This window comes from Tachyglossus aculeatus, chromosome 16 (assembly GCF_015852505.1).
Source record: "Tachyglossus aculeatus isolate mTacAcu1 chromosome 16, mTacAcu1.pri, whole genome shotgun sequence".
NCBI lineage: Eukaryota > Metazoa > Chordata > Mammalia > Monotremata > Tachyglossidae > Tachyglossus > Tachyglossus aculeatus.
The window spans coordinates 835674-853337 of record NC_052081.1 but is presented as its reverse complement, the minus strand read 5'-3'; the positions used below and the strand labels follow the sequence as shown (position 1 = coordinate 853337).

Sequence of the window (17664 nt, the reverse complement as noted above, 5' to 3'; positions counted from 1 at the left end):
ACAGTTGAATGAATGAATGAATGGCCCAGAGCGTCTCTGTACGAAGATGATCCCCCTCTCCATCCCCCCATCTTACCTCCTTCCCTTCCCCACAGCAGCTGTATATATGTATATATGTTTGTACATGAACAAATACCAACATTATTATTATTGATATTATTATTATTAAATACGATTGAACGAATGAATGAAATACGGTTGAATGAATGAATGAATGCCCAGAGCGTCTCTGTACGAAGATGATCCCCCTCTCCATCCCCCCGTCTTACCTCCTTCCCTTCCCCACAGCACCTGTATATATGTATCATCATCATCATCATCAATCGTATTTATTGAGCGCTTACTACGTGCAGAGCACTGTACTAAGCGCTTGGGAAGTACAAATTGGCAACATATAGAGACAGTCCCTACCCAACAGTGGGCTCACAGTCTAAAAGGGGGTATATATGTTTTGTACATTAACAAATACCAACATTATTATTATTGTTATTATTATTATTAAATACGATTGAGCGAATGAATGAAATACGGTTGAATGAATGAATGAATGCCCAGAGCATCTCTGTACGAAGATGATCCCCCTCTCCATCCCCCCACCTTACCTCCTTCCCTTCCCCACAGCACCTGTATATATGGATATATGCTTGTACATTAATACCAACATTATTATTATTGTTATTATTATTATTAAATACTACTGAATGAATGAATGAAATACGGTTGAATGAATGAATGAATGCCCAGAGCGTCTCTGTAGGAAGAGAAGCAGCGTGGCTCAGTGGAAAGAGCCCGGGCTTTGGAGTCAGAGGTCATGGGTTCGAATCCCGACTCCGCCACATGTCTGCTGTGTGACCTTGGGCAAGTCACTTCACTTCTCTGAGCCTCAGTTATCCCATCTGTAAAATGGGGATGAAGACTGTGAACCCCACAAGGGACAACCTGATCACTTCGTATCCCCCCCAGCGCTTAGAACAGTGCTGTGCACATAGTAAGCGCTTAACAAATGCCAACATTATTATTATCGTCCGCAGCCCCGCCCCCTCCCCCCTCCACCTGGGCCCCCCCGACGTGACGTCACCCCGCCACGACGTCACCCACGTGGGCGGAGCCGGCCGGGAGGGAGGGGGGAACGGGGGCGCCGGCAGTGGTTGTTCCCGGCCGGACGGCGTGCGCGCGCACCGCCGCCGGAAGTGGGTGTTTCCGGACGGACGGATGGACGGACGGGACCCGCCCGCCGACTTCCGGCCACCTCAGCGGGAGGAGGAGAAGGGCTGAGGAGAAGGAGGGCTGCGTGGAGGAGGAGGAGGAGGAGGAGGACGACGACGGCGACGCCGCCGCCATCGCCATGGTGCTCCTCACGATGATCGCCCGGGTGGCGGACGGGCTCCCGCTGGCCGCCTCGATGCAGGAGGACGAGCAGGTGACCCCGAAACTGCAGCGTGGCTCAGTGGAAAGAGCCCGGGCTTTGGACTCAGAGGTCGTGGGTTCGAATCCCGGCTCCGCCACATAATAATAATAATAATAATGGCATTTAGTAAGCGCTTACTATGTGCCAAGCACTCTTCTAAGCGCTGGGGAGGTTACAAGGTGATCAGGTGGTCCCACGGGGGGCTCCCAGTCTTCATCCCCATTTTCCAGATGAGGGAACTGAGGCCCAGAGAAGTGAAGCGACTTGCCCAAAGTCACACAACTGACAGTTGGCGGAACCGGGATTTGAACCCCTGACCTCTGACTCCAAAGCCCGGGCTCTTTCCACTGAGCCACAATGCTTCTCTTCACACATGTCTGCTGTGTGACCTTGGGCAAGTCACTTCTCTGAGCCTCAGTTCCCTCATCTGGAAAATGGGGATTAAGACTGTGAGCCCCGCGTGGGACAACCTGATCACTTTGTATCCCCCCCAGCGCTTAGAACAGTGCTTTGCACAGAGTAAGCGCTTAACAAATGCCAACATTATTATTATTATTATTAACTAGCCGGCCAGCTACCCCTTCTCATACCTACCTCTTCTAGCTATAATAATAATAATAATAATAACGACGATGGTATTTATTAAGCGCTTACTATGTGCCCAGCACTGTTCTAAGCGCTGGGGAGTCCAAGGTGATCATCACTCTATTTTACTTGTACACATCTATTCTATTTATTTTATTTTGTTAGTATATTTGGTTTTGTTCTCTGTCTCCCCCTTTTAATAATAATAATAATAATAATGGCATTTGTTAATTGCTTACTATGTGCAGAGCACTGTTCTAAGCGCTGAGCGCTTTTAGACTGTGAGCCCGCTGTTGGGTAGGGACCGTCTCTCGATGTTGCCAACTTGTACTTCCCAAGGGCTTCGTACAGTGCTCTGCACACAGTAAGCGCTCAATACGATTGATTGATTGATCAGGTTTGTCCCACGGGGGGCTCGCAGTCTTCACCCCCATTTTCCAGATGAGGGAACTGAGGCCCAGAGAAGTGAAGTGACTGGCCCGAAGTCACACAGCCGACAAGTGGCGGAGCCGGGATTTGAACCCATGTTCTAAGCACTGGGGAGGTTCCAAGGTGATCAGGTTTGTCCCACGGGGGGCTCGCAGGCTTCACACCCCATTTTCCAGATGAGGGAACTGAGGCACCGAGAAGTGAATGACTGGCCCAAAGTCACACAGCTGACAAGTGGCGGAGCCGGGATTTGAACCCATGTGCCAAGCACTGTTCTAAGCACTGGGGAGGTTCTGAGGTGATCAGGTTTGTCCCACGGGGGGCTCGCAGGCTTCACCCCCATTTTCCAGATGAGGGAACTGAGGCCCAGAGAAATGAAGTGACTTGCCCAAGAAGTGACTTTCCCAAAGTCACACAGCTGACAAGTGGCGGAGCCGGAATTTGAACCCATGTGTATATATGTTTGTACATATTTATTACTCTATTTATTTATTTATTTATTTGTTTATTTATTTATTTATTTATTTTACTTGTGCATATCTATTCTATTTATTTTATTTTGTTAGTATGTTTGGTTTTGTTCTTGTCTCCCCCTTCTAGACTGTGAGCCCACTGTTGGGTAGGGACTGTCTCTACATGTTGCCAGCTCATACTTCCCAAGCGCTTAGTACAGTGCTCTGCACACAGTAAGCGCTCAATAAATACGATTGATTGATTGATGTGCAAAGCACTGTTCTAAGCGCTGGGGAGGTTCCGAGGTGATCAGGTTTGTCCCACGGGGGGCTCGCAGTCTTCGCCCCCATTTTCCAGAAGAGGGAACTGAGGCCCAGAGAAGTGAAGTGACTTGCCCAAAGTCACACAGCTGACAAGTGGCGGAGCCGGGGTTTGAACCCATGACCTCTGACTGCAAAGCCCGGGCTCTTTCCACTGAGCCACGCTGCTTCTCTAGCTGTGACTGTATAGCAGCCACGTAGCCCAAGGGAAAGAGCAGCAGCCTGCCACCTTCCTTATGTGAGTTCGGGTTTGTTTCCTCATCTGGAAAGCAGCTTCCATGTCCCAGTGGATGTACATTTATTAACTGTTATGATTGATAGGGTTTTTTTTGTAGGAGGGCACTGAAACTAAATGAGTAAGGCTATCTGTGTGTATATTCTGCAGCATTCATTCAATCGCATTTATTGAGCGCTTACTGTCTGCAGAGCACTGTACTAAGTGCTTGGGAAGTACAAGTTGTCAACATATAGAAACGGTCCCTACCCAACAGTGGGCTCACAGTCTGGAAGAACTTCTAGCATACTTCTGTTAACTGTGAGTATGTTGTATTGCAAAAGGAAAAACAGACCCACTGATTCCTGGAAAGCTTCTTTTTCTATACGTTGTCCTAAACTAAGGGATAATTGATTACTATTCTATTTTGTTTTGTTAATTTGTTTTGTTGCCTGTCTCCCCCTTCTAGACAGTGAGCCTTCTGTTGGGTAGGGGCCGTCTCTATGTTGCCAACTTGTACTTCCCAAGCGCTTAGTACAGTGCTCTGCACACAGTAAGCGCTCAATAAATACGATTGAATGAATGAAACCCTGCCCCGCCCCCTCCCTGCCCCATCCCCCCCTCTTCTCCCAGAGCACCCCCTCCCCCCAGGACCTCCTCCCCACCCCAACATCGGACTTAATTACCCCGGACACCCTTCCCCCACCTCCTCCAGGAGGCCTTCCCAGACTGAGCCCCCTTCCCCTCCCCATCCCCCGCCTTACCTCCTTCCCCTCCCCACAGCACCTGTGTATATGTTTATATGTTTGTACATATTTATTACTTTCTTTTACTTGTAGGTATACTATTTATTTTATTTTGTTAATATGAGCCTGCTGTTGGGTAGGCACCGTCTGTATATGTTGCCAACTTGTACTTCCCAAGCGCTTAGTACAGTGCTGTGCACACAGTAAGCGCTCAATAAATACGACTGAATGAACACTTCTAGACTGTGAGCCCGCTGTTGGGTAGGGACCGTCTCTATATGTTGCCAACTTGTACTTCCCAAGCACTTAGTACAGTGCTTTGCACACAGTAAGCGCTCAATAAATACGATTGAATGAATGAGTGAATGAATGACCCAAGAAGAATAGTAATGGTATTTTATGAGCCAAGCGCTGTTCTAAATGCTGGGGTTGCTACAAGGTCATCAGGTTGTCCCACGTGGGGCGCCCAGCCTTAATAGTAATAATATTCATTCGTTCATTCAATCGTATTGAGCGCTTACTGTGTGCAGAGCACTGTACTAAGCGCTTGGGAAGTAAAAGTTGGCAACATATAGAGACAGTCCCTACCCAACAGCAGGCTCACAGTCTAGAAGGGGGAGACAGACAACAAAACAAACCATACTAACGAAATAAAATAAATAGAATAAATATGTACAGATAAAATAAATAAATACTGTTGGTATTTGTTAAGCGCTTACCGTGTACCAAGCACTGTTCTAAGCATTGGGGGGGGATACAAGGTAATCAGGGTTGTCCCACGTGGGGCTCTCAGTCTTAATCCCCATTTTACAGACGAGGCAACGGAGGCCCAGAGAAGTGAAGTGACTTGCCCGAGGTCGCAGAGCAGATAAGTGGCGGAGCTGGGTTTAGGACCTCTGACTCCCAAGCCCGCGCTCTTGCCAGTAAGCCACGCTGCTTCTCCGCGATGCCACCCCAAGACCCCTCCCGGGATCGCGACCCCTCTCCCACCTGGCGCTCCTGCAGCCTGTCTTCCTCCTGCCCCCACCTGCGGCATCCAGCCCGTGAGGTCCGAGTATTATGCCCACAATTGGTACATTCCGCTGGGCACCAGAGGCCGTGGAGTCCACCCTCGTTTGGCCCCTGACAAGTCCAGCCCTTCTCCTGCCCGTTCTCTGTGCCTAAGAGCCCACCTCTGGAAACCAAGCCAACCCTCCACTGCCCTCAGACCCCAGGGTATTGAAGAGTTTGGAGAAGCAGAACTTGAAGACCTTCCACACTCCCCCACTAGACTGTCAGCACCTTGTGTTCTAGGGAATATAACACTTGCTTCCTTCATACTTCCCAAACGCTTAACACAGTGCCTTCCACTCAATGGGCACTTCCTAAGTACGGTCACTGCTGCTATTATTTTCGAGCCCCATGGAAGAGAGGAGCTTTGTCTTTTTTTCAGGATTCAGCCAACTTGATATTCACTCCACCCTGTGCTCCACAGCACTTATGAACATATCTGTAATGTATTAGCTGACCCCCTTCTAGACTGTAATGTCCTTGGATGAGGGAAATTTTTATTAGCTGACCCCCTTCTAGACTGTAATGTCCTTGAATGAGGAAAATTTTTGCTTTCTTTCAGGATTATCTATTCATTATTTAATGTGCCTTTATGTGCTGAATGCTGTCTTGGATGCTTACTAGGCCCTAAGGAGCATTCAATAAAAGTGGTAGAGGTGTAATTTACAAACTAATGGGGGAGGCAGGCAGGCACAGATTGCACTCAGTAATAACGATGGCATTTATTAAGTGCATGCTTCGTGCCCAACTCTTAGAGTTGGGGTAAATTCAGGCAGTTCAGACACAATCCGTCTCATGCAGGGCTCATCATATATCCAATTCCCACTTTACTGCTGAGGAAACTGAGGCACAGGGAGGTCTAAGGAAGTTCTCCAAGGTCATACTAGTGACGGAGCCAGGTCATTAGCCTGGGCCTCTTAACTCCCAGCCGCGTGCTCTTCCCATTAGGCCTCACTGCCTTGCAGAGTGGAGTAAGGTGGAGGTTAAGATAATAGAATCTCTTGCCAGAGTTCACCAGCCTTAACTTGCTGTCATTATCGCAATCACATGGAATGAGAGTGGAGAAATTTCCTTGTTCGACTGAAACCATGGTTTAAATCAGGCACCCCCGCCCCCGGGTTCTCCTATCCAGTCCCGGGGTTCGGGGTGCAGCCTGTGGAAATGTTGGCTATGCGTGTGTTACTTTGATCAGGGCTAGGGCAGTACAGCTTGGGAAAGCAGTGTGTCTCAGTGGAAAGAGCATGGGCTTGGGTGTCAGAGGTCTTGCGCTCTAATCCTGACTCCACCACTTATTGGCTGTGTGACTTTGGGCAAGTCACTTAACTTCTCTGGGCCTCAGTTACCTCATCTGTAAAATGGGGATTAAGATTGTGAGCCCCACGTGGGACAACCTGATCACCTTGTATCCCACCAGTGCTTAGAACAGTGCTTTGCACATAGTGAGCACTGAACAAATACCATCACTATTATTATTACAGCAGATTGAGTTGGAATACTCAGGTAAACAGACAGTCGTGATTTTTTTTTTTCCTTCTGATGAATACCTTCAAGCTTTCTCTTCAGGATCTATAGTCTAGCCATAAACCCCTTAAATTCAGACCCTGTTGGCTAGTGAATGTGCAGCTTAGGAGGTTGTATCTCCTTGGTCTGTCCTTCACCCTTTCTAGGATTAGCCATGCCTCCTCCTCCTCGTCTTCTGGAGGTGCTAGGGAATCTGGATCGGCATGAGTTGAGGGATTCAGTTTTCAGTCAGGGAGGAAATCCTGAGGCCTGTTGGAGTCACTGGAGACAGAGACACCAAACTTTTCCCTTGAGTGGGACAGTAGCGCAGTCCCCGGCCAGCAGCGGTGGGATGCAGGGCATCCTGGAGAAATCAGCGGTGGACACACGCTCTGGCCAGAGGCTGCGGAGCTGCCGTCGACACCCCTAAAACGGGATGGGCCTGGTGCTGTCTTAGTCTTGTGTTTGAGGCTGACAGACAAGGAGAGACAGGTAGACCAGGGCAGAACAGTGGTCAGGTATTCCCAGCTTTGTTGGAGTTGTGTGGGATCTCCCTCCCCACCAAGAGCCCGTACTTGGTGTGATGAGCCGTGTAATCTACCTACCCTGGGAGCCTGGCACTGCATCTTATGTGACTGCTTAGAATTGGGTTGGAGAGAGGCTTTTGTCCTTCCCTAAAGCTTATAGGATGACTTTGCCTTCTAAATTGGTGTTTCCTCTGGGCTGGCTTGGTGGGTGCAAAAATCCCAGGACCGTAGTGCGTTGGTAAACTCCAGGAAGCTTTTATCCCACGGGGACCTTTGGTCCCCAGAGCTTGGCATGTGTGCCATAGCCTGCTGGTCTCACCCTCGCCCCATCCTTGATGCTTGAAGGGAGAGGGCCCCCCCATTTGAAAATAATTGTATTTTTTGAGTGCCTAATACGTGCGAAGCACTGTACTAAGCCAGTGGGAGAGTGTGGTACAAAAGAGTTGGTAGGCGCATTCCCTGCCCACAAGGAGCTCCCGGTCTGGAGGGGAGATGGGCTTTAAAATAAATTATGGGCACATAAGAGCTATGGGGTTGAGGATGGGGTGAATAAAGTTTACAGATCCAAGTGCAGGTGAAGAGACAGACCAGGAACAGGGTGAATTGATTGGGCAGTAATGGATGCGGAGCAGGATTTAGGGTTTTCCCCTTGAGCGACTGCAAGCGGCCTCTCACCTGGAAGCCCGTCTTCCCTTGCGGCTGTTGCGAGGCAATGAAAGGATCCGGCCTGTGTGTCCCGCCGTCACGGGGGCAGCCGGAGGACTTTGGAACTGACCAGGCCACCGGGCGGAGGCGGAGCCCATGTGAGCCGACCTCTGGGGGTTGCACTTTGGACTGTATCTTCCGGAAAACGGGTCTTCAGGAACCTTTGACCCGGCTTGGACTTGGGATGGGATCTGGCCAGGCACCAAGTCGCTGCTGTGCTGCGGTGGGAGTGGTGGAAATTGGGGCTGTGTTTACTGAGTGCTACCCCAGGGCAGCTGAAAATTACAAGCTCCTTGAGGACAGGGATCATTTCTGCCATGGTCATGGGTTCTGATTTTGGCTCCACCACTCGTCTGCTGTGTCATCTTGGGCAAGTCACTTCACTTCTCTGAATCTCGATTAACTCATCTGCAAAAGGGGGATTGAAGCTGTGAGCCCCACGTGGGACAGGGACTATGTCCAACGGTATCCGCTGTAGCGCATAGTACAGTGCCTGGTACATAGTAAGCGCTTAACAAATACCACAATTATTATTATTACTAACTCTATTGTATTGTTCCCTGCCAAGTACTTAGTACAGTGCTCTGCCTACAGTAAGAGTTCAATAAATGCCATCAATCGATGATAAAACAAGGAAATGGAGCTTCTACCGTACTGGTTCCTCTGTTTACAGAGTAATCCAAGGAAGTAATTTCCCATCAATTAGACAACCCTGGGGGAAGGTAGAAGTGCTCAAGGTGGTTGTTGGCTGGAAGTGACTCGGGGGGTTGGGTGGTCTCTGGACACTGGGGTGTCTCCCGGGAGTGGAGGGCTGGGATTGGAGACCGCGGGGTTCCAGAGGAACAGTTCCGAATCGGAACAGATTCCTTTCAGCTCCAGCGGCGCCCTGGCTTAGTTGCTCTGAGACGATGGGCTGACGGAGCAAGCGAGAGTTGTTTCGGAGCAGCCGCCAGGCCATGTCTCTCCTTCGCTAGCTGACCCTGGGCCCGCTGTGGCTCCCAAGGGCAACGCCCAGCACCAGTGGCCACAGCTAAGACTGACCCTCTGGGAAGGGAAGCAGAACCGGGAGCGGAGGCTGGGACGGGTTGGCGGCCGCATCAGCAGGGGTGACTACCGGAGGCAGGAGATGCCCTGGGTGGTCCGTGACGCCACAGCCCAGGCGCACATGTGAACTTTAACAAACGAGAGAAGAGGTGATATGGCTCAGAGCCAAGGTGGAAGTTCCGGTGGATGTCTGTGCTGGGAAGAACCCTCATCAGACACGTGCTGGGCCTGTGCATAATAATAGTAATATTTGTTAAATGCCAAGCTCTGTACTAAATGCTGGGTTGGTTTGAGGTAATCAGGATGGACACAGTCCCTGCTCCACATGAAGCATACAGTTCAAGTTGGAGGGAGAACAGTATTGAATCTCCATTTTACAGATGAGGAAACAGGTCCAGAGAAGTTAATTGGTGTGCTTGAGATCACACAGTAGGCAGATGGCAGAGGCAGGATTAGAACCTAGGGCTTCCGACTCCTCAGCCCTTGCTGTTCCCACCAAAGCCCCACTGCTCTTTTCTGCATTCCTGTCAGCAGGTGTTAGCCATGCCTGTTTGTTTCTCTTTATTTTATGTTATTTATGAAGCCCTTACTATGTGCTAGGGACTGTACCGAACACTGGGGTAGAGAGAAGCTAATCATTCATTCATTCAGTCGTGTTTATTGAGCGCTTACTATGTGCAGAGCACTGTACTAAGCGCTTGGAAAGTACAGTTTGGCAGCAGATAGAGACAATCCTCACACAGCAGCGGGCTCACAGTCTAGATGCGGGGAGACGGTCTAGAAGGTTGGACATAGTCTGTGTTTCACATGGGGCTCACAGTCCCGTTCCCCCTTTTGGCAGATGAGGTAACAGAGGCACAAAGAAGTGAAGTGACTTGCCCAAGGTCACATAGCAAAGTGGCAGTGCTGGAATTAAAACCCAGGCCTGTGCTCTCTCCACTAGGCCATGCTGCTTCTCTAGTTCTGAACAAGGGCGGCTCCTGGGACCCGCAGGCAGTGCTGGCAGACTGGTCAAAGAGTACGGATGCCCACAGGGTCACACCCATGCTTAAAGCTGGGCTTAAGTGCTTAGTACAGTGCTCTGCACACAGTAAGCGCTCAATAAATACGATTGATGATGTTGATGATGATGATGGTGCCGTTTTTGGTTGGTGAAAGATCCTGTGCCCCGGCTTGAAGGGGCTGGGATGTGGGGCTGCTTGGCCAAGGAGCAGCAAGGTCTAATGGCTAGAACACGGGCCTGAGAGTCGAAAGGACCTGGGTTCTAATCCTGGCTCTGCCACGTGTCTGCTGTGTGACCTTGGGCAAGTCACTTCACTTCTCCAGGCCTTTATTACCCCTGTAAAATGAGGATTAGGTCTGTGAGCCTCATGTTGGGACTGTGCCCAACCTGATTACCTGAATCTACCCCAGAGCTTATTACAGTGCCTGGCATGTAGTAAGTAGAGAAGCAGCGTGGCTCAATGGAAAGGGCCCGGGCTTTGGAGTCAGAGGTCATGGGTTCAAACCCCGGCTCCGCCAGTTGTCAGCCGTGTGACTTTGGGCAAGTCACTTAACTTCTCTGGGCCTCAGTTACCTCATCTGTAAAATGGGGATGAAGACTGTGAGCCCCATGTGGGACAACCTGATCACCTTGTAACCTCCCCAGCGCTTAGAACAGGGCTTTGCACATAGTAAGCGCTTAACAAATGCCATCATTATTATTATTATTACTTCACAAATACGTAGGGAAAAAAATCCCCCCAAAACTGTACAGTGCCCCTAGGTGACCGACTTGGGGATTTCTGTGTTGTAGTTCAGTACCTGGTAAATAGCGCTTAGAACATTGCTTTGCACATTGTAAGCGCTTAATAAATGCCATTATTATTATTATTATTATTAAATAGTAAGTGTTTAAAAATTAATATGGAAAAGATAAGCCAAAAAAAACTATGGAGCAGCTGCAAGTCACTTCACTTCTCTGGGCCTCAGTTACCTCATCTGTAAAATGGGGATGAAGACTGTAAGCCCCCCGTGGGACAACCTGATCACTTTGTAACCTCCCCAGCGCTTAGAACAGTGCTTTGCACATAGTAAGCGCTTAATAAATGCCACTATTATTATCATTAAATAGTAAGTGTTTAAAAATTAACATGGGAAAGAAAAGCCAAAAAAACTATGGAGCAGCCGCAAGTCACTCCACTTCTCTGGGCCTCAGTTACCTCATCTGTAAAATGGGGATGAAGACTGTGAGCCCCCCGTGGGACAACCTGATCACTCCGTAACCTCCCCAGCGCTTAGAACAGTGCTTTGCACATAGTAAGCGCTTTAATAAATGCCATTATTATTATTATTATTAAATAGTAAGTGTTTAAAAATTACCATGGAAAAGAAAGAGAAGCAGCGTGGCTCAGTGGGAAAGAGCACGGGCTTTGGAGTCAGAGGTCATGGGTTCAAATCCCGGCTCTGCCAATTGTCAGCTGTGTGACCTTGGGCGAGTCACTTCACTGGGCCTCAGTGACCTCATCTGTAAAAAGGGGATTAAGACTGTGAGCCCCCCGTGGGACAACCTGATCACCTTGTAACCTCCCCAGCGCTTAGAACAGTGCTTTGCACGTAGTAAGCGCTTAATAAATGCCATCATCATTATTATTATTAAAAGCCAAAAAAACTATGGAGCAGCCGCATTGTGCAGTGCCCCCTGGTGGCCGATCTGGAGATTTCCGTGTTGTACCGGGTGCCTGGCATAAAGTGCATGCTTAACCAGAAACATAAAAAAATCCCCTTATTCATTCATTCAATCGTATTTATTGAGCGCTTACTGTGTGCAGAGCACTGTACTAAGCGCTTGGGAAGTCCAGGTTGGCAACATATAGAGATGGTCCCTTGTACATTGCCCCCACCCGGGTGGCCGACCTGGGAGTTTTTGTGTTGCACCTGACATCCTGAGGGAGGCCTGAGGAGGGGAAGTGGTCTGTCTGGTGTCCCTGCTGCAAGCCATAGTGAAGACCCAGGCCAGGCCCCGGGTGGCAGAAAAGCCTGAGAGTGGCCCGGCCCCTGGGACTGTACTAGTTCGACGCCGGCCCTCCCCCATGCCAGGCAGGGCAGGGGAAGCCGGGCACCGGGCTTTACTACGAGCAGCGCTGGCCACCCTGCGTGCCTCTGGGAGTGTGTGGGTCGTGCTCTCTCTGTTCCTTCGCTCCCCCCCCCCCCCCCAAGATGGCGAACTCATCCCTGCCTGGCATTCTGGTGCAGGGTCAGTGAACTGCTGTATTCTCTCCTCCCGCCCCTCCCCAGTCTGGCCGTGACCTGCAGCAGTACCAGAGCCAGGCCAAACAGCTGTTCCGCAAGCTGAACGAGCAGTCCCCGACCCGCTGCACTCTGGAAGCCGGCTCTGTCGCCTTTCAGTGAGTACGGGGCGGTGGTGGGCTGGGCTGGAGTGGAGTGGGGCTAGCACATCTCTGCCCACCCGCTGGATCTGGAAATAATTCAATTTCCGGGGGTGATGGACAGTGGCTGGCGTGGACGCTTTTTGTCCGATTTCCTTGAGGGTCCTGCCGGGCAGTGGCCGGAGCCTGTTTCCTGTCTGTGTCCCTGCCCATTCTCCCACTTTGGCTGTGCCTGCAGCTGGGGCTTCTCCTTTCTTCTCCCTCCTGTTTTTGGTCCTCCATCTCCGCACCGTCATTGCCATTTGCCACCAGTGCCTTAGCAGAAATCCGATCCGATCCCCAATTTCATTCCCTCTCATTCCATCCGGTTGTAAGAGGCTGAGGACTGGACACATAACTAAGATGTCATTATGATAACTTTCAGCTTCTCTGTAGTGGGCCGAGGGGGACCACCCGACGGGCCGACCCTGCCCACGGTCCCTCCCGGCCACTGAGCTGCGACTCTGGTCTGTCCCTCTGCAGTTACATCATCGAGCAGGGGGTGTGTTACCTAGTCCTGTGTGAGGCCGTCTTCCCCAAGAAGCTAGCTTTCGCCTATCTGGAGGACTTGCACTCGGAGTTCGATGAGCAGCACGGGAAGAAGGTGCCCACCGTCTCCAGACCCTACTCATTCATCGAGTTCGGTGAGCTCCGAAAGGGATCATGGCCGGCCAGCAGCTGTTTGGTTGCCAGCCTGGCCACTCGATCAATCATATCTGTTGACTACTTACTGTGTGCAGAGCACTATACTAAGCGCTTGGGAGAGTCCAATATAAAAGAGTTGGTAGATACGTTCCCTGCCCACAAAGAGCTTACAGTCTAGAGGGAGAGGTGGACATTAATATATGTATATTTTAAAATAAATTATGGCTATGTAAGTGCTGTGGGACTGAGGGATGGGTGAATAAAGATGTCTGTCTCCCCCTTCTAGACTGTGAGCCCATTGTTGGGTAGGGGTCGTCTTTATATGTTGCCGACTTGTACTTCTCAGGTGCTTAGTACAGTGCTGTGCACACAGTAAGCGCTCAATAAATGAATTGAATGAATGAATGCAGGTTCTAGTGCAAAGGCGACGCAGAAGGGAGTGGGAGAAGAAAATGAGTGTTTAGTCGGGGGAGGTCTCGTGGAGAAGATGTGTCCTTAGTAAGACTTTGAAGGTGGGCAGAGTGAGCGTCTGTCGGTTATGAAGAGGGAGGGAGTTCCAGGCCAGAGGTAGGATGTGGGTGAGGGGTTGGTGGTGAGATAGATTAGATCAAGGTACAGTGAGTATGTTGGCATTAGAAGAGCAAGGTGTGCGGGCTCGATTGTAGGAAATTGGAGGTGAGGTAGAAGGGGGTGAGGTGATTGAGTGCTTTAAAGCCAATGGTGAGGAGTTTCTGTTTGATGCAGAGGTGGATGGGCAACCACTGGAGGTTCTTGAGGAGTGTGGCAACATGGACTGAACTATTTTGTAAAAAAAAACCCAAACAAACAAAAACGGCTGCAGAGTGAAGTAGAGACTGAAGTGGGGAGAGACAGGAGGCAGGGAGGTCAGCAAGGAGCCTAACGCAAAGGTCCAGTTGGTCACTCGACCCTCCCCTAACTAGCAGTCAGTCATAATGACAGGGTGTCAGACCATTAATTGGTCCCTCCTGGGTTGTGCCGTTGCCCCTCAAGGAGGGCAGTGACTTCCTCTGCATGTGGATATGGGTAAGGATGCGGGATCGAGCCTCTTGGCCTTATTCCCCTGAAGGCTGTTGTGGCTGGGGTGCTGTCCAGAGACTGCCCAGGAGGGCTGTCTCTGGCCTTGCCCACTGCTGCAGGTGGCACGCCTCTAGGTGGTAGGTGTTTGTGGGAGGTGATGCGACCTGGTGTCCCCAGGAAGCTGGGCACGGTGCAGGGGGTGGGCAGGCGGGCACTGTAATGGAGAGTGAGCCGGGCCGCAGGCCTGTGGGCTGAACCGTCCGGACCGCCAGATGAAGACTGAGGCAGCCGAGCCCTTCCTAGAATGGGACTGAAAGAGACCCGTCCCCCCCCCGGAAGGAAGCCCCTCAGGCCGGGAAGGAAAGTCCAGACCCCCACCTCGGAGAGCCCTATCCGGGGCCTCTGAGCTATCCCACAGCTGAGAGTAGGAGCCATATGCCCTCCCCGTCAATGGTCCGCCATCCCGCTGGTCAGCCCCATGGCCTGACAATCCCAGCACCGACTCTGGCACAGAGAGTGGGGGCTGGCAGGGAGAGGCAGCATGGCTTAGTGGCTAAAGCATGGGTGTGGAAGACAGAAGGACCTGGGTTCTAATCCCAGCTCTGCCACATGTCTGCTGTGTGACCTTGGGCAGGCCACTCAACTTCTCTGAGCCTCAGTTACCTCATCTGTAAAATGGGGATTGAGTGTGAGCCCCACGTGGGACAGGGATTGTGTCCAGCCTGATTAACCTGTATCTACCCCTGCACGGAGAATAGTGGTTGGCACATAGTAAGCTCTTTACAAGTACCATTTTTATTATTATTCCCATGGGGCTCCCAGTAATGGGCCGTGGGGCCAGGCCGGCGGGCTACCGGTCAGTGCTCAAGGCCACCCCCCGCTTCCTGTCCTCCTTGCAGACACCTACATCCAGAAGACCAAGAAGCTGTACATTGACAGCCGCGCTCGCAGGAACCTGGGCTACATCAATACAGAGCTGCAGGATGTCCAGAGAATCATGGTGGCCAACATCGAGGAGGTCTTGCAGCGGGGAGAGGCCCTGTCCGGTACGCTGCTCAGGGGCGCGGAGGTTGGGACCCTCAGGCGAGGGGTGTGGGGCGGGGCCTGGCACCTTTGGCTGCTGCTCTGGCTCGGACGGACCCCGCCAATAGCTCCCGGCAGGTTCAGCGTTCAAACCCCCAGGGGCCGGGCTGGGAGTGGGGTCCGGAGTCCTGGTCTACTCCGGGGTTTGCGGGCCCCAGGGGAAAGCGTACCTAGAAGGAGGGGTGAAGTGCAGAGTCCATCTTGCCAGAGTACCCGCTTACCTCTTCTACAAACTGTCTTCCCTATATTCTGGGGCTCAGGAGTCTTGAGTGTCCCATTGTCCCCGGCCTCCTGCTTCACTGACCCCATCGCACCCCTTCACTCCCCCTGCTCCCACAACTAGACACGTGATTGTGTCAGCTGTGCGCCAGGGGCCCAGCAACGCTGAAATGACTGCTAGCCTCACTCCTGCCGCCCACTATGCCCGCCTCGTGCACTCCCCCCGACCAGTACTCCTTGGGGCAGGTTGGAACCTTCAGGGAACTGCAAGAGCTCCCCACCCTTCCCACCCCTCTCCCCCTGGAGCCTCCAGCCTCTCCTCCAAGAAGGGGGTAGTGGGAACCGCCAGTAGGGTCAGTGGGGCAGTCAGAGGGGCGAAGGTGCCCAGCTCCCGCTTGCCTGAGGAGTTTGCTGCGGCACCAGTGGCTGTCGAGCACCTGGACCCGGACCCCGGCCTCTGTGTCGCCGGGAATTTGCTCCCATGAACGCGAGCTGAGGATCCGGGAGGGCCCCGGGGGCATCCCTGGTCCCCCGCCGCCTGAGCGGCTAACACACCCGTTGTGTCCACAGCCCTGGACTCGAAGGCCAACAACCTGTCGAGCCTGTCCAAGAAGTACCGCCAGGACGCCAAGTACCTGAACATGCGTTCCACCTATGCCAAGCTGGCCGCCGTGGCCGTGTTCTTCGTCATGCTCATCGTGTACGTGCGGTTCTGGTGGCTGTGAGTGGGCCAGCGGCGGGCACGGGGCCGGCGGCGGGCACGGACTGGACCAGAACCTGCCGGGGGTGCATTAGAATCCAAACAGGACTCCTGCCTCCGCGGACCTCGTGAGGTCAGGGCCCATCCGGAGGAGGGGAGGTCGGCTGTTCCTCCCTGGGTGCAGCCCACCCCTTGGTGCTGAGGCCCGGGGCGACGGGCTCTTCTTGGTCGGCGGGCCAGCTGGACGGGGTGGGGGCCCATAGGGCGGCCTGAGGGCCCCTTCCCCGGCCACCAGCCCCTCGACCATATGCCCCGGACCCATTCATTCTGGGGGAAGGGGCTCCACTGGGGTGTAGACTAAGGAAACAGGATGGCCACAGTCAGTTGCTTCCTCCTCCTCCGTTCTCCTTCTTCCTCCTTCCCTCCACCCTCATTTCCCCACCTAGGCCATTCTGGGAAGGAGCCCCAACGTGGTCTAGACTAAGGAAACTGTGATGGCAGTGCTGAGTTCAGGCTCCTCCTCCTCCTTCTCTCCTTCCTCCATTTCCCTCCTCCCTAAACCACACCGCTGGAAAGGAGGCCCAGTGTGGTCTAGACTAAAACTGTGATGGCCGCAGTCATTTCCCTCCTCCTCCTTCCTTCTTGGGTCCCTCCTCCCCCTCTTCTTCTCCCTCCTCCCTCGTTTCTTCTCCTTTCTCCTCTTCCTCCTGACCCTGGCCCCTTTAAAGAGGGCTGTCCCACTGGACGTTTTGGACTCTAATGAACATTCCTGGTGTCAGCGATGTTTGTTTGTCCCAGAATCTGGGTCTGCAATGGCTCATGGACAAGACTCCTGTGTGTGTGAAGGCTGGGCTGTGCACTGTACATATTTTACTGTCTTCTGCCCCTGCTCCCCCCCGTGAGACATTAACTGTTCAGTTTTCCTTTTCTGACATTTTGCTTATTGCACAGTTGCTGTAGGGTTCAATGAATATTAAATTAAGATGCTTCCGAGTTCTGCTCTGTTGTTCTCTGGCTAAGAAGGTAAGAGGTTAGTGCTTACTGAGTCATTCCACTCTCCTGCCATCGTCTTCCAGTCTCGGGGTCCCAGGGAGGTCTTCGAGGAGAGTCCCATCATCATCATCATCAATCGTATTGAGCGCTTACTGTCTGCAGAGCACTGTACTAAGCGCTTGGGAAGTACAATTTGGCAACATATAGAGACAGTCCCTACCCAAAAGTGGGCTCACAGTCTAAAAGGGGAGACAGAGAACAAAACCAAGCATACTAACAAAATAAAATAGAATAGATATGTACAAGTAAAATAAATAGATAAATAAATAGAGTAATAACTATGTACAAACATATATACATATATACAGGTGCTGTGGGGAAGGGAAGGAGGTAAGATGGGGGGGGATGGAGAGGGGGACGAGGGGGAGAGGAAGGAAGGGGCTCAGTCTGGGAAGGCCTCCTGGCCTCCTCCTCAGTAGGGCCTTGAAGGGAGGAAGAGAGGGGTCTATTGAGACCCCATCTATTGAGGGGTGGGAAGCTGTCAGAATCGGAGACCCTGACTGGCTGTCATTTCTGCCTCCCACCACTTTTGGTCACC

At 51.9% G+C, this 17664-nt stretch overlaps 1 protein-coding gene across 1 annotated transcript; it reads left to right on the top strand.

Annotated features, from left to right (window-relative positions):
* Positions 1-1337: 1337 nt before the first annotated feature.
* On the top strand, positions 1338-17066 carry SEC22B (SEC22 homolog B, vesicle trafficking protein). The gene is made up of 5 exons (XM_038758581.1): positions 1338-1420; positions 12258-12367; positions 12872-13032; positions 14971-15117; positions 15944-17066. The coding sequence occupies exons 1-5, from the start codon at positions 1346-1348 to the stop codon at positions 16096-16098; spliced, it is 648 nt and encodes a 215-aa protein (XP_038614509.1). The 5' UTR covers positions 1338-1345; the 3' UTR covers positions 16099-17066.
* Positions 17067-17664: the final 598 nt, after the last annotated feature.